The sequence below is a fragment of the Spermophilus citellus genome (genome assembly GCF_964194105.1).
Source record: "Spermophilus citellus genome assembly, chromosome: 18".
Taxonomy (NCBI): domain Eukaryota; kingdom Metazoa; phylum Chordata; class Mammalia; order Rodentia; family Sciuridae; genus Spermophilus; species Spermophilus citellus.
The window spans coordinates 10,192,030-10,210,642 of NC_138200.1; the positions used below are offsets into that span (position 1 = coordinate 10,192,030).

The 18,613-nt window shown below is 51.7% G+C and overlaps 1 protein-coding gene across 2 annotated transcripts; it reads right to left on the minus strand.

Annotated features, from left to right (window-relative positions):
- Positions 1 to 18: 18 nt before the first annotated feature.
- CCDC61 (coiled-coil domain containing 61) lies at positions 19 to 18,272 on the minus strand. 2 transcript variants are annotated; one of them, XM_081273052.1, is made up of 14 exons: positions 18,209 to 18,272; positions 11,225 to 11,383; positions 10,897 to 10,979; positions 7,731 to 7,888; positions 6,370 to 6,531; positions 2,959 to 3,169; positions 2,785 to 2,867; positions 2,099 to 2,268; positions 1,904 to 1,979; positions 1,382 to 1,527; positions 1,227 to 1,305; positions 989 to 1,046; positions 447 to 519; positions 19 to 330 (listed from the first exon to the last, which is right to left on the minus strand). In XM_081273052.1, exons 2-14 carry the CDS (start codon positions 11,370 to 11,372, stop codon positions 233 to 235), a joined length of 1,545 nt encoding a protein of 514 aa, XP_081129178.1. In that variant the 5' UTR covers positions 11,373 to 11,383; positions 18,209 to 18,272; the 3' UTR covers positions 19 to 232. The 2 variants fall into 2 exon arrangements, with proteins under 2 accessions (XP_081129178.1, XP_081129177.1); XM_081273051.1 differs by lacking the exon at positions 18,209 to 18,272 and adding an exon at positions 14,696 to 15,247.
- Positions 18,273 to 18,613: the final 341 nt, after the last annotated feature.

Below are 18,613 nucleotides of genomic sequence, written 5' to 3' on the forward strand. Positions count from 1 at the left end.
GTCATAAGTTGAGGGGTCCCAAGGACAAACAAGTTTATTTACAAAACACACATACCCTATCTCCCAGCATGCACTGCCTGAAGAGTGGGTGGGGTCAGGGCTTCACAAACCTAAGACCTCAGGAGCACCTGGAGGGGTGGAGCCTGGGTGGGGCTGGAAGGCCACCCTGGCCCTACCCCACACCATACCCACTGGTGAATGGCGGTGGAGGGGCAGTACCACCTCTCCATGGTCATGACCGGGTGTCCAGTCGGTTCATGTATTCTTGCAAGGCCTTCAGGCGGGCATCTATTTCAGCCATATCAGCCGCCTGGTGGTCCGAGCTGTACTCTGTGAGAGCAGGCATGGGTATGGGGGGCTATGAAGGGCCTGCAGCCAGAGGGAGCTCAGGGCCCATGTGCTGCCCTCAGTCCCTTCCCTGCAGGATCTGGGGCTGGTGCGCTAACCTTTGATGGGGACCCAGCCCCCTGAACTGGCCAGGCGTCTCCGATGATTGCTGTGTTCCTGAGAGGTGCACTTCTGGTGATGGGAAAACAAGAAAGCAACAAAAGGGATCAGGCACCTTCCCTCTGTTCTTGCCCCTACTCCAACCCCAATACCACTGGAATTTCTAAAACCAAGGGCCTCAGGGGAAATAAGGGCTGACACCTACTGGGCACCAAAATACCCTCCTGTGTCATCACAAGGACCCTTTAAGGGAACCATCCTTGATTAAGAAAGTGCAGCCCAGAGATAAGTAATGAGTATTTCCAGTCATTCAGGTAGAAAGCCAGGTGTGAAGACCTGGCAATCTGGGCCTAGATCCTGTGTCCCCCACTATTTCTCTCTCCAATCCCACAGTGGCAAAACACCCTGTTTTTAGAGGCCTTTCAGAGTCACCTCTGCAACCTGATCCCAAGGAGGGAATCATGGGAAACTGGGACAGTTGGCTGCCAGGAGCTTAATGCTAATCACCTCTCCTACTCCAAGGCCTGGGAGAGACACTCACCATATTGGACGCACTCCAGGGTGTAGGGCTGGGTGGTTTCCCACGGCCGCGGCGAAGGCTGAGAGAGGAAGGTAATCAAGGACCAACGCGGGGTCCTTGCTACAGCCCACCTGCTCCGCCTTTGAAGTTTTAAGAACCACCACCCCCCAGCCTCCATCACCCAATTTCCCTGCAAAAAAAGGTTTCCAGTCTCCCCAAACACCCTTTCGAGATGATCCTACCAGGATCCAAGTTTTACCCTCTGGAGAGTGACTCAGAGAAATCTTCGAACTCGCTGCAGGAGCTGGCAGAGGAGCAGCGGCTGCGGAAACTGTCCACTAGAGCGAGAGGCAGGTGTGAGTCCCCAGCAATCGCCAGCCCCGCCCCGCCCGCCCCCAGCTCCAGGCCCGTTACCCGAGGAGCTGCGGTTCCGGGAGCGGTTAGCTGCGTCCCCACGGCCAGTCACGGCAGCTGGGGGCCGGGTCTGACGAGACCAAGAGATGGAAGGGCCATCCCCGCTCCCTCCACTACCCAATCGGTTCCGCTGCTGCTGCTGTTGCCTGAAAAAAAAAGAAGAGGAGACGCCCCGCTGTGCGCCCAACTAATGCAGGGAGGGCGTCGCTGCGCTCCGAGGAGTCGCTGCCAGAGCCGATGATCCACCAGAGGTAACTTGTCCTGGGAGAGGAAAAAGATGCGGGGACCCAGACCAGTTGGGGGGTGGGGGAGGGAACAAGTTAGCAGTTCAGTAAGGGGTCAGGAGAGGAGGTGGGGTCAGGTGAGAAGTGGGAACGGCGAAGGGGAAAAGGAGACATGCAGCAGGTGACAGGAGACGGAGGCTGATAGGAGGCGGGGACACCAGCGGCAAGAGAGTAAGCACAGGTTAGGGAACCAGTACGGGAGGGGAATAAGGGCAGGAAAGAGAGAATGCGCACTAACTTCATTCTGATCTCTTTCTGCTTCTTCTCCTTTGCTTTCACAAAGGCCGTGGGGTCGAAACGGGTCACACGACCACCTATGACAGTGTGGGCAAGTGGGGAGAGGAGGCTGAATCAGGCTCTCGCAACGGTAGTCTGTTCCGCCTCCCCCCAAGGCAGGGCAGGACACGGCAGGGCAGGATGGGTGGAGAGAGACCTGTGGGCGAAGGCGAGGGGCGGGCAGGTCGGCCTCGACCTCGGATCCCATGGCCGCTCTCCCGGGATGAGGAACGGGCGGCGGCGCGGCCACGAGACGTGGAGCGCTCCCGGGACGATGAAGCCCGGCCTTCCCGGGCCGGGGGAGGCACCGCGGGTGAAGACCGCCTCCTGAGAGCACAGGATGGGCTATTAGTTTCCGCAGGCCAAGACAACCGCAGCCTTTCTCTGAATCCCCAGGCCTATCCCCACCAATTCCTGCAAGTTCACGCTGACCCACCGGGCACTCTCCGCCGCGCTCCGCCTCTCCCAACCCCACAGACCCTGTCACTTTCCTACATAACATTCACGACTCTTTTTCCCAGGCCTTCCACAGACCCCTGAAAACCCTTCCCAATTTTCTTCCACCCACCCCCATAAATGCTGGCACTATCTTCCTGATCCCACACGTGAGCCACACCTTGTCGCTGCGTACAATCCCTTGGCCCTTCCCCTCAAGTCCTGCCCATCTCCCCACAGGCCCCGCCCACCATTTCCACTAGTATTACGAACCCCTCCCTAAGCCCCACGTTTAGGACCCTCCTACCCGACAAGCCACGCCCATCTTCAGGCTCCGCCTATCCTCTCCCACCTGCCTCGGACTCCACCCCCTCCCGGCCCCGCCCTCCCCTGGCCGAGGTCCCTCACCCCCTTTTGTACAAGGCCAGCTCGCAGTTCAGCGTCTTCAGCCGGGATCGCAGGCTCCGCTCCGACGCCTTCACCTCCTCGAGCTGCAAGAAGTGGAGGGGAGCGGCGTGGTCCAGGATGAGGCCAGCGTCCGCACCCTGCAGGCCATACCCGCCGGCCACCCGGCCCCCTCACCTCCTTAGCCAGGCGGCGGCAGTCCTGGCTGCGGCGGCCGGCTCCCCTGTGACCCAGGCCGCGCTCCTGCCGCAGCTCTAGCTCCAGGCCGCGCACCAGCCCGCGCAGCGCCTCTGCCTCCTGGCGCGCCGCCCGCCCGGCCAGCGCCTCCTCACGAGACCTGCCCAGCTGTGCTTCCAGCTCCCGCTTCTCAGATGCCAGGCGAGACACCCTGTGGGGAGCAGGTGGCGAGGGCTGAGGGCGCACGGCTTCTCCACCGGGGCTGGGCATGGCCAAATCCTGCTTCTCCACCGGGGCTGGGCATGGCCAAACCTTTCACCTCCCCACCAAGTGGGAACGGGATCCCATCAGTCCCAGCTGCCCCCGGGTTGAGTGGTTAAGGTGGTTATCTCCGCGGGGGAAGGGACACAGTCACATCACCCTCATTCATCCCGTGAGACGGGCACGACCCCCTCTCTCTCTCTCTCTCTCTCACACACACACACACACACACACACCCGTGAGGGGTGGGGACACGGCGTTTGCATTCTGATTTTTAAAGATTTCATCCCTCTGGCCATCTCTACACCATGAAAGCCTGGCCCTGAGTCCTTACTCTGGCCTCCAGGACCTTCCCAGCCAGGTCTTCCCTCTGTCTCTCACCAGAGGATTTTATGAAATGCAAATCTAACCAGGTCACTACGTGATCAAAACGCCTCTTTGAGGAAATGACATATACATAAGGCTCTTTGTTGTGACTCTACTTATAACAGTGAAAGAGTAGAAATAACCAAAATGCCCATCAACAGAACTAGCTGAATTTCTGTGGTACTTCCAGTCAGAGTGCCAACAACTGTGGAAAGGAATGGATGAGGAGGACCCGTCTTCTGCCCCCAGGTGGTCACCAGGATACATTGTAAATCAGCACAGAAGAGTGGGTTCCCAAGTCCCTTTTTATAAAAGAACGTAATTATAAATTATAGGTATGTTCATATTTTCAAAATAGAATAACTATAAAAAGCTTTAAAATGGGGAAGGACTGACTGGAGATGTAGCCGTGATAAAAGTACTTACCTAGCAAGTGTGGGGCCCTGGGTTCAATCCCCAGCACCATAAAAATAAAAGCAGGGGGAGGAGGATTGATTACCCATGGAAAAAGGAGGAAGAATAGGGATAGAAACTGGACCTCTCTGAATGGAACCCCCTTTTTCACTCTGACTGTGGAACTATGAAAATATTGTATATAAAGAGTAAGCTCTGTTGCCCAAGCTGGCCTTAAACTCCTGGGTCATTTCAACATGAAGGGTTCCTACTGGCCAAAGACAAGACATTATCTACATCACAAAGAATAAATGCAGGGTTGTGTCTCAGTGGTTGTGGCTCACTTGCCTGGCATGTGTGAGGCACTGGGTTTGATTCTCAGCACCAAATATAAATAAATGAGTAAAATAAAGGTCCATCAACATCTAAAAAAATATTTAAAAAAAGAATAAATGCAATGAATGAATCTGTGGCAGGCTAAATAGTGCCCCCTCCCCGAGGAAAGAAGATATGCCCATCCTTTTCCCTGGAAACTGTGACTCTTAGCTGATATGGCAACAAGGCACTTATGGGTCTGATAAATTAAGGATCTTGAGATGAGATTTTCCTGGCTTATCAGGGTGGGCCCTAAATGTAATCCCAAGCATCCTGATTCAGAATCAGAGAAATGAGACACAGAAGAAGAAAGGACAGTGTGACCACAGGCAGAGACTGGAGTGAGGTGGTCATAAGCCAAAGAATGTCAGCAGACACCAGAAGCTGGAAGAGGCACAGAGTCCCCCGGCGTCTCTGGAGGGAGCCCAGCCCTGCCCATGTCTTGACCTCAGTCCAGTGAAAGTGGTTTCAGACCATTGCCCTCCAGAACTGGGAGACAACAAATTTCTGTGTTTTAAAGCCACCAATTTTGTGGAACTTTGTCACAGAAGCCATAGGAAACCAACACAAGATCAATTAAGTTGAAGTTCACAGAGTTTATAATGATACAAGAACAAAACTCACTGATCTCCATGGTGAATGAGAAGGAACCAATACATTATTCTGATAAAAGTTAAATAAAAGAAAGAGTTAAGCATTAATCATGCCTTTCCTGTACAAAATGTACCTGGGGGACACCAAATGAGAGAATGTTTTTCTTTATTGAAAACCTGAAGCTAACAAAAGCAGAAAGAACTATGGAATTAGATCACCACTTATGATCCTGTAGTGAAAAATCAATCCAGCCAACAATCATCAACATCTGTCAAAGCTACACATTAACTCAGTTGTTCTCACTCTGCCTGAAAACTAAAATCAATTAGGAAGATGAAACATTCAGATGACCACATTTTTGGCAAAATTCCCCTTTGTGATCCAAAAGGCTGGGGCGCCACCTTGTGGCCATTCTGGAAAGTGCATGTGCTCACACAACCGTACCCTGGAAAGAACTGAAGTTTCTCCTGCTTCCCACCCTGGCCTCCCCACTGTGGCTTTCCTCCCTCCCCATCCAGCTGTGCACGGCCACAGGTCTCCCAGCCCCATAAACTCCCACTCCTGGCAAAAGAGAGGACCAATCTGCTCTGTGAGCACTTGGCGCTCAGTCCTGGGCTAGCAGCTGTCAACAGGGCATACCAGCGGGGAGGAAGGGCTTGGCACTGGCTGCCTGGGTCTGAGGTCTAGCCTGGCGGTATCACTCACTGTGTGACCTGGGGAAAGTCCCCTAACTTCTCTGGGACTCTGTAAAATGAGGACGACAGCAGTGCCCACCTGCCTACCACATAGGGCAGCTTTGAGAATAAAATTAATTCCCCACAAAGCATTGAGCAGGGTCCCTGGCACGCAGTAAATGCTCAGTAGACATAGTCTCTGGTACTATTATTATTATCATTACATCATGTTTCCACCAGCACCAGGACTGCACGCACTGTTCCCTCTGTCTAGAACACTCTTGCCCAACTCCTCCTTACCCACCCCAAAGCCGGTCAGGCCCTGTCCCTCCTCACCCCATCTCTGCTTTGGGAGACAGCCTGGGTGGCCATGTGATTAGCATTCACTTGCGCTGAGCTGGGCACCACATGAGGGGCAGGGAGGGGTAGAGACACCTGGTGAAGGTGGACTTAAGTGACTCTCGGACTGCCTACACACCTGCACTTCCTCTGCCAACAGGAGGGACGAGGACCCCCTTCAGGACCAGCCCCACCCACTCTGAGCCTTCAATGTCCACAGACAGCTCTGTCTCCCTCACTGGCTGGAAGTCCAAGAGGGAAAGGCCAGTTTGTCGTCGTCACCGCTGTGCCCCCAGCACCACCCAGCACAAGGCAGGCACACAAGAGAGCTCAGAATGAACAGGATGGATGAGGGATGGCACGGAGGCCCCTGCCCCCACCCCCAGCAGCCCACCCCTCCCAGACTCACTGCTCCCGCAGGTGCCAGATCTCAGTCTCCCGGGAGTCCCGAGCATCCTGGCCGTCCAGCCCTCGGAGGCGGCCCAGCTCCTCCTTCAGTGAGCGGATGATGCCCTGCAGGACCACAGGGTCTGGCTTGCCCTGGTACGGAAGGGGCAGCGGGTAGTGAATCCTGAGGAGGGGGATTAGAACCAGGGCATCTCAGAGGCTGAGCAGCTGCCTGAGGGTGAAACCAGGTTCTGAGAGCCAGAGTCAAAACACAGCCCACGCCCCATGCCCTGCCCTGCCCCAGGCCCCTTGTACCAGCCACCCCTAGGGGCCTCTTCCACGCACTTCTGAGACCACAGGGACTAGGCCCTGGAGCAGTGTCAGGCAACTTCTTGTTGCACACTGCTGGCACAGAGGACATGTACCAGCCAAGCACAGTCCTAATTCAGACTCCACAGTGAGAGGTTCCGGTGGCCTGAGCTGGTCACCCCTTGGCTGAGGAAAAGGACTGCAGGTTGGTTAACTGCCCCGCCGTCTACAATTCACAGAGGACTGTCCCCTTCCCTCTAGAACATCCGGCAGCCATTACCAAGAGGGGCAGACGCTGCCCTAAGCTACTCCAGAATCATTCCCAGTTCCCTTCTCCCTGTCAGAACAGCTACAAAGCCATGCACTCACTTTCCCAGCAATCCTCTACAAATGGCCAAATATTATGGGAAATCTGTTAGGAGTCTTGTGGCCATATTTTTGTTTTCCTGATAAACCAGCAGATTCAATTAGCAAACTCAGCGCTGTCCCTTTTCTCCCTGCTTTAATACAGACGTAATGCCTGGAGATACGGCAGCTATTTTGTGACTATAAGAGATAAATATGAAGTCAAAATGCCAACATCTTAAGTATGACAAAGGAAAAAATAAAACAAAAACAGCCTGAATTCCTAATGGAACTGTTGATTGGCAGTCATCTAGACATTTTGTTATGTGATAAACTGTTGCCTGTTGAAAGCACTGGCAATGGAGCCAAGCACAATGGTGTATGCCTGTAACCCCAGTGATGTGGGAGGCTGAGGCGGGAGGATGGCAAGTTTGAAGCCAGCCTCAGCAACTTAGAGAGACCCTGCCTCAAAATTAAATTAGAAGGGCTACAGAAGTAGGCAGTGGTAAAGCAACCCTGGGTTCAATCCTCAGTATCTTGAAATAAACAAATAAACACTAGTAATGGTTATTCGGCTACTTGTAGCCAAACACAATAATAATGTAAACCCCACACCCAAGACTCCGAAGGCAAAGCATAAATAACACCCCCGCATGATCCAGTCTCCAAGGGGTTCTTCCCCCAGCCCTGCCCACCAGCCCAGGCCTGGAGCCGGCCCCTTGTGCCCACCTGTCAAACTCCACAGAATAGATAAGGATCAGGTAGCGCTTGGAGTTGAGCTGGTTCGATCTGGGGGCCAAGGTGCTCGGGCGCCCCCCCAGCTTGCGGTTCCGCAGGGACTCCAGGTCTGTGTAGGTCAGAAGGTCTAGGGTGACCGATTCACTGCTCTATTGGAGAGGAAGGAAGAAGCTGCCCCAGGGCTGGCAGGGCCACCCAAGACCACACAACCCACACTCCCAGGGCCACCTTGCCCCGGGCTGCTGGACTACCCTGCGCTGAGGCTGCGGGACAGGATCTAGACATGCTGATCTGGGCATGCGCACAGGACAGGACTAGCATGCGCATGCCCAGATCAGCACTAGCGAGAGAAGCTACAAAGAACCTTCTTACTCAACCACCGGGGATGGCTCAGGTCTGTGGCTCTCTACGTGTTGACTGCAGGACCTGGGGGCCCTCTCGGGAGCCCATGAGGCCAAAACTATTTTCATAATGATGCAAAGACTTGGTGTGCTTTCTATTTCTTCTGGGTTGATATTCACGCTAATGATGCAAAGGTAATGGTGGCTTTGGGAAACTGCTGCCGCCTTGGCGAAATCAAACCAGTGGCACCAGCAGTCCCCAGCTTCTCCATGCCAGGCAGCCTCATCCGGCTGGGATGAGGAAGAAGAAATCAACAAGCGAACCAACAAATTCAACACAGGAGTTCATGCGGAAGCAGTGAAACTGCTCCATTTGTTGATCCGAGACCCCCAAGTGCCTGTATCTTCATCTTCTGTACAAGAAATCGGGCAGGAGCCACCAGGTGCCCCTGCTGCATACCCAAGCCTGACAGTGGCCTGCGGAAAGCCCTTGTGCAACCACGTTTCAAAACAAATAAGCCACTTTTTCATGGAATAGTATTTTTACTTGAAAGAACTGACAGACAAAACTATGGTTCTTCAGAGCTGGGCACTTGGCAGGCATTTTTTCCAAAATGAACACAGTGAGCCTGTCTGCAAGGAAAACAGTATACGAGTTGGTTGCCAATGATAAACTTCAAGCTTTGCACTTGGAATTCGAATTAGAATTTTGGAAAATTTGCCCTTGCAATGTGCTTGAGGGCTTTTCCCTGTTCCAAGACTCAGCCTGTGAGATCAGTGGGGATGTTACTAAATGTCACTCCTGGCTTTCAATCATGAAATGGGTCAACATTTGAAAGGTCTGTGCAACTCAATGAAGCAATATTTTCCAAATGACCAATGGGTGATATTACAAACTCACTTAAAAAGCCATGCAGAGTACAAGATGCACCCTCGGGTTTGCTGGGGGAAGAGGGCCTTTGGTTTGGGTTTTCTTTATTCTGCAGTGCTGGAAACCAAACCAGGGCCTTGAACATGCTGCTTGAGCACTCTGCGCCTGAGCTCCAGCCCCAGCCTCAATTAACAGGTCTGAATTTTTTTAAAGCAACAATATAAGTTCGCTGATGAGATTTCAGATTCCACACTGCAACTAACCTTCAAGTTAGTTGAAGGTTAAAACTACACGTCCAGTTTTAGTGTTAACAAAGATGAATAATCACAACTATTTGAAAAAGCTATTAAAATACTACTTTTTCTAACTATGTACCTGTGTAAGGCAGGATTTTTCTACATATTCTTCAACCAAAACATAGCACAAAAGACTAAATACAGGAGCATGTGAGAATCCAGAATTTTCAATCATGAAGCCAGACATTAAACAGATTTGCAAAAATGTAATTTTTCTTTTAGAAAATTTATTTTTCATTAAAATGATATTTAGGTTAACATAACAGAATTGCTATTGCTATTTCTAAAGAACTCATAAACTCCTTTAAATTTGTTTTAATTCCTAATATAGTAAATAAATATTGATAGAATCTATATAAACAAAAGCTCTTCGGTGTCCTCCACAGTTTTTAAGAGTATAAAGGGGTCATAAGAACAAACAGTTTGAGAACCACTGGGTTATATACATCATGATGCATGCGTACAATATTAAGCAACCACTAACAAGGATGATAAATTCAAAAGTTGATAATAATAAAAAACTGTATCTGTATACCTGTTATGATTAGCCAACATTTTACATATAGTAACTCATCATCTTCACAATATTATGAAATGGGAACTACTATTATTCCCAGTTTATAGGCATTGAGGAGGAAGTGACTGGCTGAGTTCCCATCTAGGAAGTGGCAATAATAAGTCTGAATTCAAAGAAAAATGTTACAGTCTGGACGGAGAATAAAAAGGGAATTATAAAGGACTCTGAGTCATGCTCAAATATCTTCACAGTTTTATGAGAGCATATTTTATCTGTAATCAAAGAAACAATATGGTTCATAATTTTAAAAAATATCTAAATACCCTCTGTTTCCTAAGTTATAACCTGCTTTTGTTCTCCCATTAATACTTTTAACTACTTGACATTATAAATTTTTTTCAACTGTCTGTCTCTCCCACTAGAATGTCAGCAGCAGAGACCTGGTCTCCTGGGTTCACTGCTCTACCTCCAATGCCTGCGACAGTACCGGGCACCCTGTAGGTGCTCAGCAAACAAAATGAACAGACTATTAAACTCTCTGATGGGACTAAATTCCTATGAAATATTGTTGAATCTTTTAAAGGTTGGTTGTAAGCCAGGCATGGTGGCACATGCCTGTGATCCCAGCAGCTTGGGCAGAAGGATTGTGAGTTCAAAGCCAACCTCAGCAACTTAACGAGGCCCTAAGCAACTCAGTGAGACCCTGTCTCTAATAAAATATTAAAAAAGGGCTGGGGATATGGCTCAGTAATTAAGTGTCTCTGGGTTCGATCCACAGTACCAAAAAAAAAAAAAAAAAGTTGGTTGTAGAATACCTTGAAAAATATATCCACTCATGGTCAATTACAGATCTGCCAACACAGAGGTGGGGGAAGGGGAAAGAAATGAAGAAATGGCTGGGGTGACTTTCACCAGAATATTAACAAAGGTGCGTACTAGTAACAGAGTGGTTTTCTTCTTTATATTTCTGTAATCTGAATTTTCTACATAACTATATTTAGAATCAGAAAATCCACTTAAATTGAGAAAGAAAAAGCCCAATCCCTTCAATGAAGGAGACAAAGGGTCACACAAACATCACATGGGCCTCTACCCCAGAACCAACCCCTAACCCTCAATGCCTGGTCCCTACCTGGGTGAGGGCCGACTCCAGCATGTTACAGAAGATGTTGAACTGTTTGAAGTTCCCTGTCTTATGAGTCAAATCTTCAATGACTGGGTGGGGGAAGAAAAAGTCCCTCTTGATATCTGACCACTTGCCCAACCCAAGGGTAATACATCCTAGCCCTCAGACTCTACCCAGCTTGGGTGCCTCTGGCCTAGGACATGAGACCTCCCCACCTTGGGAGCTCTGGTCAGATAGAAGAGGCAGGCAGGCAGAACTAGGGGGAACCTCATCTTTTAGGGAAAACTGGCCCTAGGGGATGGGAGGCGAGCCCACCCCAGGGAGGCACACTCACAGCTGGCATCGAACTCGCCGCGCCACTGGTCGGCTGTCATCCGGTCCTCCACCTCCAGCTCCAGCACCTGCCCAGAAACCACCACCCGCACAGCATGCTCCACACCCCGGAAGACGTAGTCCACCTGAAGGCCAGTGGGCTGGTCCATGGCCAGGGTCACTGGAGAGAGGGATAAGACAAGAGACCCAGAGGGGCTGAGGCCAGACTTTTGAGCTGAAGACCAGGACTCACATCCTGGGTTCACCACTCACCGGCTGCACCTTGGGAAAATGAGTTCACTTCTCTCTGAGCCTCAGTTTCCTCATCTGGAAAATGAGTGTAACTAAAATGAGTGGCCCCTACCTCAAGAGTTAGCGTGAGGATTCAACTGAACAACATACATAAAAGCTCCAAGAACTCTGTCCTCACACTACTGTGCCCAACACAGGCTGGCTAGCAGGAGTGGGTGACACCCACAGGTAGGTCAGTCAGGACCAGTACTACTGATTATTACTTATTCATTTATTCAGCAAACATTTGTGGAGAAAAATTAAACTGGAGAGGGAAATAGGGAATATTGGGGTTGGGCAGGTCAGAGAAGGCCACTCAGAGTAGGTGACAATTGAGCAGAGACCTGAACAGGTGAGGGAGCCAGAAAATGTATGGAGAAAATGTATCACATCCAAGGAATAGCCACTTCCATATGTTATATATGATATACTGAAAATATTTACACCGATTTAATCATTGATTTTATTAATTAGCCTATTATAAGCATAAATGCCTTCTCCTAGCCTGTTAGAGTCTGTAAACAAGTCAGGATGGCGCCTGGCAAATGTTAGAGTCTGTAAACAAGTCAGGATGGCACCTGGTATTTTGCCAGGGGGAGTGGTTTGTGAGGTGGCGCCAGGGAGCCATTAAGTGTGGAGATTCCTTATTGGTTGACTGCTGTATCTAGTTTATGTTAATTAAGATAAGCTGTGTGGAATGTATATATACCCCTCCTGTCCTACAATAAATGGCTCCCACTCCTGCTGTATCAATCTACACAAGTTGCTCGTCACCCCCCAGTTCGTTTTGCTGCAGCCAGACTGCGGCACTAGCCAACAAAGCTACTACTCTTATGTTAGGTCAACAAAGAGCTAGCTGGAGGAGACTCCCAGGCCTCTGCCCTCCACCCAGGTGTCCTAGGGGTGGTTCAGAATGGGGGCCTGGGCTGCCTGAGTTCCCATCCAAGTCCCACCAGCTCATGAGCAAGTTAATTACTCTCTCCATGAGTCAGAATCCCTGCCTCGAAGCAAGTGGCATCCTGGATGATGGGGATGTAATAAGAAACCAGGCTGTATCCATGCCCTGTGGGGCAGTCAGGTATATAAAAATGTCAATGGTGGAGAATGGGGCTAACGATGGGGAAGGGGCTGCTCTGTAGCTAAGAAGGCCAGGAGAGGCCTCTCTGAGCAAAGGCTAAGGGAAGGAAGGGAGGGAGACAGGAAGACGGCTATCACTGTCCAGGCAGAGGGAAAGGCCCCTGTGAGATGTCCCTGGTCTGTTCAGCAGGGAGGCTGGCAGTCTGCAAGAGAACGAACAGGGAAGGGCGCTGAACGATGAGATCCGAGATGTCACAGGTGGCCAGATGATGATCACACGTGCAAGCCTAGCAGCACCGCCTCCTTGGACTGGTGTGAGGATTAAATGAGTGAAATGTGTTGAAATCTTTGGCAAAATTCAGCAGCGCCTGACACATAGCACACATTCCATGCATACTAACACTGCCATCATCTTGCTATTATTATCTTATTGTTGTTTCTGAGCGTCAAAGGGACACAGATAAGACAAGTCCATTCCTTAGTTCCCCCAGAATACAGGAACTAAGCAAGAAAAGGGGCTCTAATTGTGAGTACCACTGCTGCTCCAAAGTCAGAGTCACCAACCCAGACCCTGTGGACCCCTCCCATACCTGGTATCCTCTCCCTACATTTAGTCCTCACATTTCCCCCAGGAAGTTCTTCCTAGAGTCTAACATCAGACAAGACATTGTTGGGGGAAAGATGAGCCCTGAAATTTAGGTCAAGAACCTTTTTAGAGTCCTTGTCTTTTGAGAATCCAGTGAAATTTCTGAACCCTGCCCAGATAAACAGGCCCACACATTTTACAGATAATTTCAGGGGCTCCCAGAATACCACACCCTAGGCCCATCCATTGATCCCCTATCCCAGAGGTCCAAGGACAACTGCCTGAACCCCAGGGGTCCTAAAAAACACCTCTCTGTCTCTAGATCTGAGCTCTTAACTTTATTTGGGGGAAGGGTCTCTAGTGCTTTTTGTAAAGGCTCATGATATCTGGGAGTCTCTTTCCCCAGAAAGCTCAGAATCCAGATATCGTGCTTTTATTTTCTGGAGATTCAGGTACTGGACTAAAAATCCCTGATTTCCCTGCAAGCAGATCGCTGCACATTTCAACAGATTTCTCATTTTCTGACCCTTAATACCGTGCCTGGCAGCGCAGGCCCCACCCCACCGGGAGTACAGGACCCCGCCCTCAGGCCCCGCCCACAGACCCCGCCCCTCAGTCTCCACCAGCCAATCAGCAGGCGCGCCATCCCCGTTACTAAGGCACCGGAGGTTACTAAGGCGTTGGAGGAACACCTAAGAAGCCACGCAGCATCACCGCCCCCACTCCTGGCACCTGAGAGGAAGGGGTCCGCCACACGCCATCCCTACCGCCAACCCGGCCCTGCCCTCCTTTTCCTACTCCACCACATAAGCCCCCCATCCTCACCCTGCGACAGCAGCAGCCCCTCTCTGTGCTCAACTGCCTGATGTCTTTAGCTCCCATCCAGTCACCTCGGTCCCAGCCATTCAGCCTCGGAACAATCTGCCTGAATCCAACTCGCCCCTACACGTGCCTCCCCGCCGCCCATCTCCTCTGGGAAGCGAAAGTGTCCTTAGCGGCTGATGGCATCATCTCACACTTCTGCCAGCTCAACCCTCACTCCCTAGATGGCCACCGGATTCTAGCTCGGCTTCCCCTTCTCTCTGCAGAATCTCGCTCCCTCCGCGTCCCAGCCCTGCCCCCTTGTGCTGTTCCCCAGAAACTAGTCCCCTCTCCCCTCCAAAGTCTCCTATTTGCATCCATCTCTCACTGATTGGGGGGGGGGGAAGCTGTCACACTGCTTCTCCCTACACCAGTCCCCCCATCTTCCTAGGGTTCCCCACATATCCCACCAGAATTCTCCCCCCCCAAAAAAATCATTTCGCCAGGATTCTGCCCGCATATTTATTCAAGGTAACCCCACTTTTAGCCTGTATTCTATCGTCCCATATTTCCCCTGGATTCCTCCCAAATTGTATATAAAGCCCCCTCTCCAGTGCACACACATTTCCCACCTCTCTTCCCTTCGGAGAGCCTTCCCAGAACACCCCCCCCCGCCGCCCCCACTTTTGGGATTCCCGGGCCCTAAGCAACCCCCCCAGCCCCACCCTATCCCTCTACCTGCAGCTTCCATCTTCGCTGTGTGACGGGTGGCCCATCCTGATTGTTGATTTCATTCCAGTCCCAAGGTTCTCCCAGCTCCTCTTCTCTGCCTCAGCCTCCTGACCCTGCATCCCAGCAGCGCATTCCAGGCCCCGCCCTCACCAACTCATGACGTCACCCCCCCCAACCCTGCACGTGTGTGGGCACCCCAGCACCCCATTCTGGCCCACATTCCTGACCCCAGTGTTCAGGGCTCATGACATCAAACCTCCAGCTCACTGCACACTTGATTTCCCAGTCCCCAGCCCTCCCTTCACTAAGGTGACCCCTTCTCCTTCCAGTGTTACATCACCGCTCCTGGCTCCTCCTCCCAACTGCACTACCCGGCTGGCAGACTTCACAGCCCTCACCCAGGGTAGGAGCTGCGAGCCCTTCTCACTGGCTCCCCAAAGACAAATCCACACCACCACTTCCCACACCAAACATGGGCACACCCCAACCCCGGGCAGTCGCCCTTCCCTCCATGGCTGTTGGCCCACCCTCTGCAGCCCCTGTGACCACCACATATCCCAGCCCAGCCATGGCCTCTCCAATGCAGCGTACCCCCCATCCCTCACACATCCGTGGGCTGGCCTGGATGACACCCTTCTCCCCTATTCTGAATTCCCTTCCCCTTCACCTCTGCACTCCCCCAAACACAAAGCCTTCCACTGCTCCCTGGAATATATAAAAACAAAAGTCCTTTAGTGCACCCCACAGCCCCCAGTGCCTCCCAGGGTGTCCATACTCCTCTTGCACTGTCCTTCAAATGCGTTTTGATAAGGACCAAGCATGCTTATAACCCAGGACTCCCTTAATTCTCTGGCAGGTTTTATAACCATCCCCATTTTAGAGCATAAAGCTGAGGCTCCCACATCGAGGGAGCATTCATACCCTACTCATTGTCCAGTTGCCCTTCCCTGACCACCTGCCCTTTCCTCCCAGAACTCTGCTCCTGTCTCAGCCCTAACCTAAATGTGGCCTCGTGCATAAGGATGGTACTTGCTGCAGGATGGGGATTCCTGGGTTCCGATCCCAGCTCCTCCCATACCCTCCCTTGAGCAAGGCACTTGTCATCTCTGGGCCTTTCCCCATCAACACAGGGAGATAAGCACTCCCGTCTCACTGGATTGTGGAGATTAAGTTTGTTAGTGCATTCAGGGTGTGTCAGGTGACTGACACTGGATGTTACCAATATGATCCACTGATTAATTGACAGACCAGAGTGTCATTTTGATCAATCTTACATTATCAGTACCCTGGCATGGCATAGATTAGGGAATGCTTGTCAATTTGATGGGAGATGCCAGGGAATAGGTCAGAGGCACTGTGGACACAGCCCAAGTCTTCTCCCCTCAGCTCACTCCCAATCACTCTCCTGGTCTCAGTTCCAAGTCCCTCTCGTGTGGAAGCCCTCCCCGACTCCCAGGTTAAGTCAGGGGCTGTCCTGATAACCAGTATCCCCCCACTCCAGTCCTAGCCCTGCCCAGCAGGGGATCAGCCTAAGAGAAGTAGCTTGATGTAGAGTGAAGCAGCCTTCTCCAGCCCAGGTTCGAAACAGGCATTTCTCCTGTGCGGAGGACTGTGGGGCATCAGCAAGACCTCAGGCCCTTATGGAAATGCAGGCTCCTGGGCCTGGTCCCCACCTGCAGAAGCACAATCTCTAGGGTGGGCCCAGGAATCTGCATTTCCCATAAGCTCCTTCAGACAGTTAAGTTGTTAAGACTCTCTGCCCTCAGGCACCCGACAAGCCCAATTTGTTACCCCACTCCCACCACCAGACAGAAGTTCAGCAACCTGCCCCATACCCAGGGAGACCAGAGGAAGGGTGCTAATGGTGGCATCACAGAAGTAACACTGTTCACACACCTACATGCTCTTCCAGGGGCCACCCAGAGCCAAATACTCTGGTGAGCAGGTCTGAGAAGCCCAATGGACATAGACAAATTATCGCTATCACACGGTGGTGTTATGGAGAAAAACAAAGCCCCGTATAGGGCCAGGAAGTGACAGGAGCTTTCTTAGCTTGAGTGGTCAGCAGGGCCTGTCTATGAGGTTGACATCTGAATAGAGACCTGAAGGAGGGGCAGGAGAAGCCATGTACACATGGGACAGGAGCCGAATCCAGATGGAGGGGATGGCAAGCACAAAGGCCCTGAGGTGGCAATGTATTTGCTATGTCCAAAGGACAGTAAGGAAGCTAGGGTGGCTGCAGCAGTGGGGCAGGGGATCTGGGAATGGTGGGAATTGAGGGGAGGATGGAGGAGGAAGCTGGATTGCTTAGAGACCTGGTGGGGACTTTTGCTGAATGAAGTGTGAGCCAGAGGGGTCCTGAACAGGAATGACATGATCTGACATTTGTTTCAACAAGATCCCTTGACTTTGGGGGTCAAGGACAGATTCAGGGAGCCCAATGAGGATGCCACTGCAACAGAGCAGGGAAAGCCAAAGACGGCTTGCACCACAGGGGTAGCAAAGGTGCCAGTGAACTGGTTGGATCCCATCCAGACTACAATGATGGGTGGACGGGTGAGAGAAAAGGGAGGAGTGACAGGCAACTTCAAAGGTGACATCAGCTGGGTTGGGAGGCTGAAGGGGGTAACCAACAAGTTTGTTTTGGGACAAGTTTCAGTCTGGATGTGAGCTGTATCTTCAAGTACAGCATAGTGGGCCCTGGAGTCCAGGGCAGAGGTTCAGACTGGACATAAGACACCTGGGAGTTTTCACTGGGTAAAGAGGGTGAGGCTACTAGGTGAGGAGACAGGTCCTTCTCAGGATGATGAAACTAAACAACTTGCCAAAATCATGTGATGTTCAGGGTCAGCAGCAAAACCCAAGATTCAAACTCCAGCAACCAGACGCCAGAACTCAATCTTAACCACTGGGAGGGCTTGTTAGGAAGTGTAAGAGTTCATGCAGGGGCTCGGTGCAGCTCAGTGATAGAGCACTTGCCTAGCGCGTGCAACCCCTGGATTCCATCCCCAGAACAATAGGGGAAAATAAGTTAATACAACATAGTAAACGCTACATGTGATATGCTTCACATGTCACCAAAGCACACTCAGATCCCTGGAGGTTCCCTCTCCCTCAACGTGGTTTCTTCGCAAGCCCTCCACCCAAAGTTTCTAACCCACCACAGGGAACGGGTCCGCCCGCCCATCCACCCCGCGCTGGAATAATGCTCTGCCTTCAGACCTCTCATTAAATCGCAATGCTGTATTACAAGGGGATCTCTAAATCCCACCATCCGCCGTCTCCTGCATTACAATCTCCCCTTTAAAGATCCTCCTATGAAACACCCACCCCCGACTCACCTACTAACCTCTGCCCCACAACCCCTCATTCAACAGCCTACCCGGGTTAAAGGGCACCCCCTGCCGATTCCCACACTGCCGGGTCAGCTGCCCGCCGCAGTCCCCTCTCCCCAGAGAACCCCTCCCCCGCGAGACCGCCGCCCAAGTCCGCGCACCCGCCGCGCCCGCCGCCTCTCACCTTCTCCGCGGACACCCCTCCTCGCGAGCGGTTCAACTGCCGAAGCACAGGCCCCGCCCCAGGATCCGGCCCTCTCACTTCTGATTGGTCCTAGCTTACCCGCAATCAAATTTCCATTAGTCAATAAAGGCATCAATCACTCTGTCCCGCCCCAGAAGAGAACCCTCCCACTCAAAGCTTATGATTGGTTAACTTCGAAAAGGTGTTCCTAAATGAGTTTTGGGAGAACCCCCCCATCGTCTGTCTCATCCTTAATCACTACTGGTTAATGCTACTGCCAATCATACAAAAGGGTTGTTCCCTGAAGTAGGGTCGAGGGAGGATCCCGGAAGTAGCCTCTTGGTTCCGCCCACCACGCCTGTGGCGGGGTAGGCCGCGCCCACGTGAAGGGGAGGACTTGTAGAG

Bases quoted from the DNA above. Each gene is read 5' to 3' on its own strand.
- CCDC61 (XM_081273051.1), bottom strand. The intron at 10,980-11,224 runs GTGAGTGTGCCT...TCCCCCACCCAG, and splicing joins CGGCGAGTTCGATGCCAGCT to TCATTGAAGATTTGACTCAT. The intron at 6,532-7,730 runs GTGGGCACAAGG...CCCCCTCCTCAG, and splicing joins TATTCTGTGGAGTTTGACAG to GATTCACTACCCGCTGCCCC.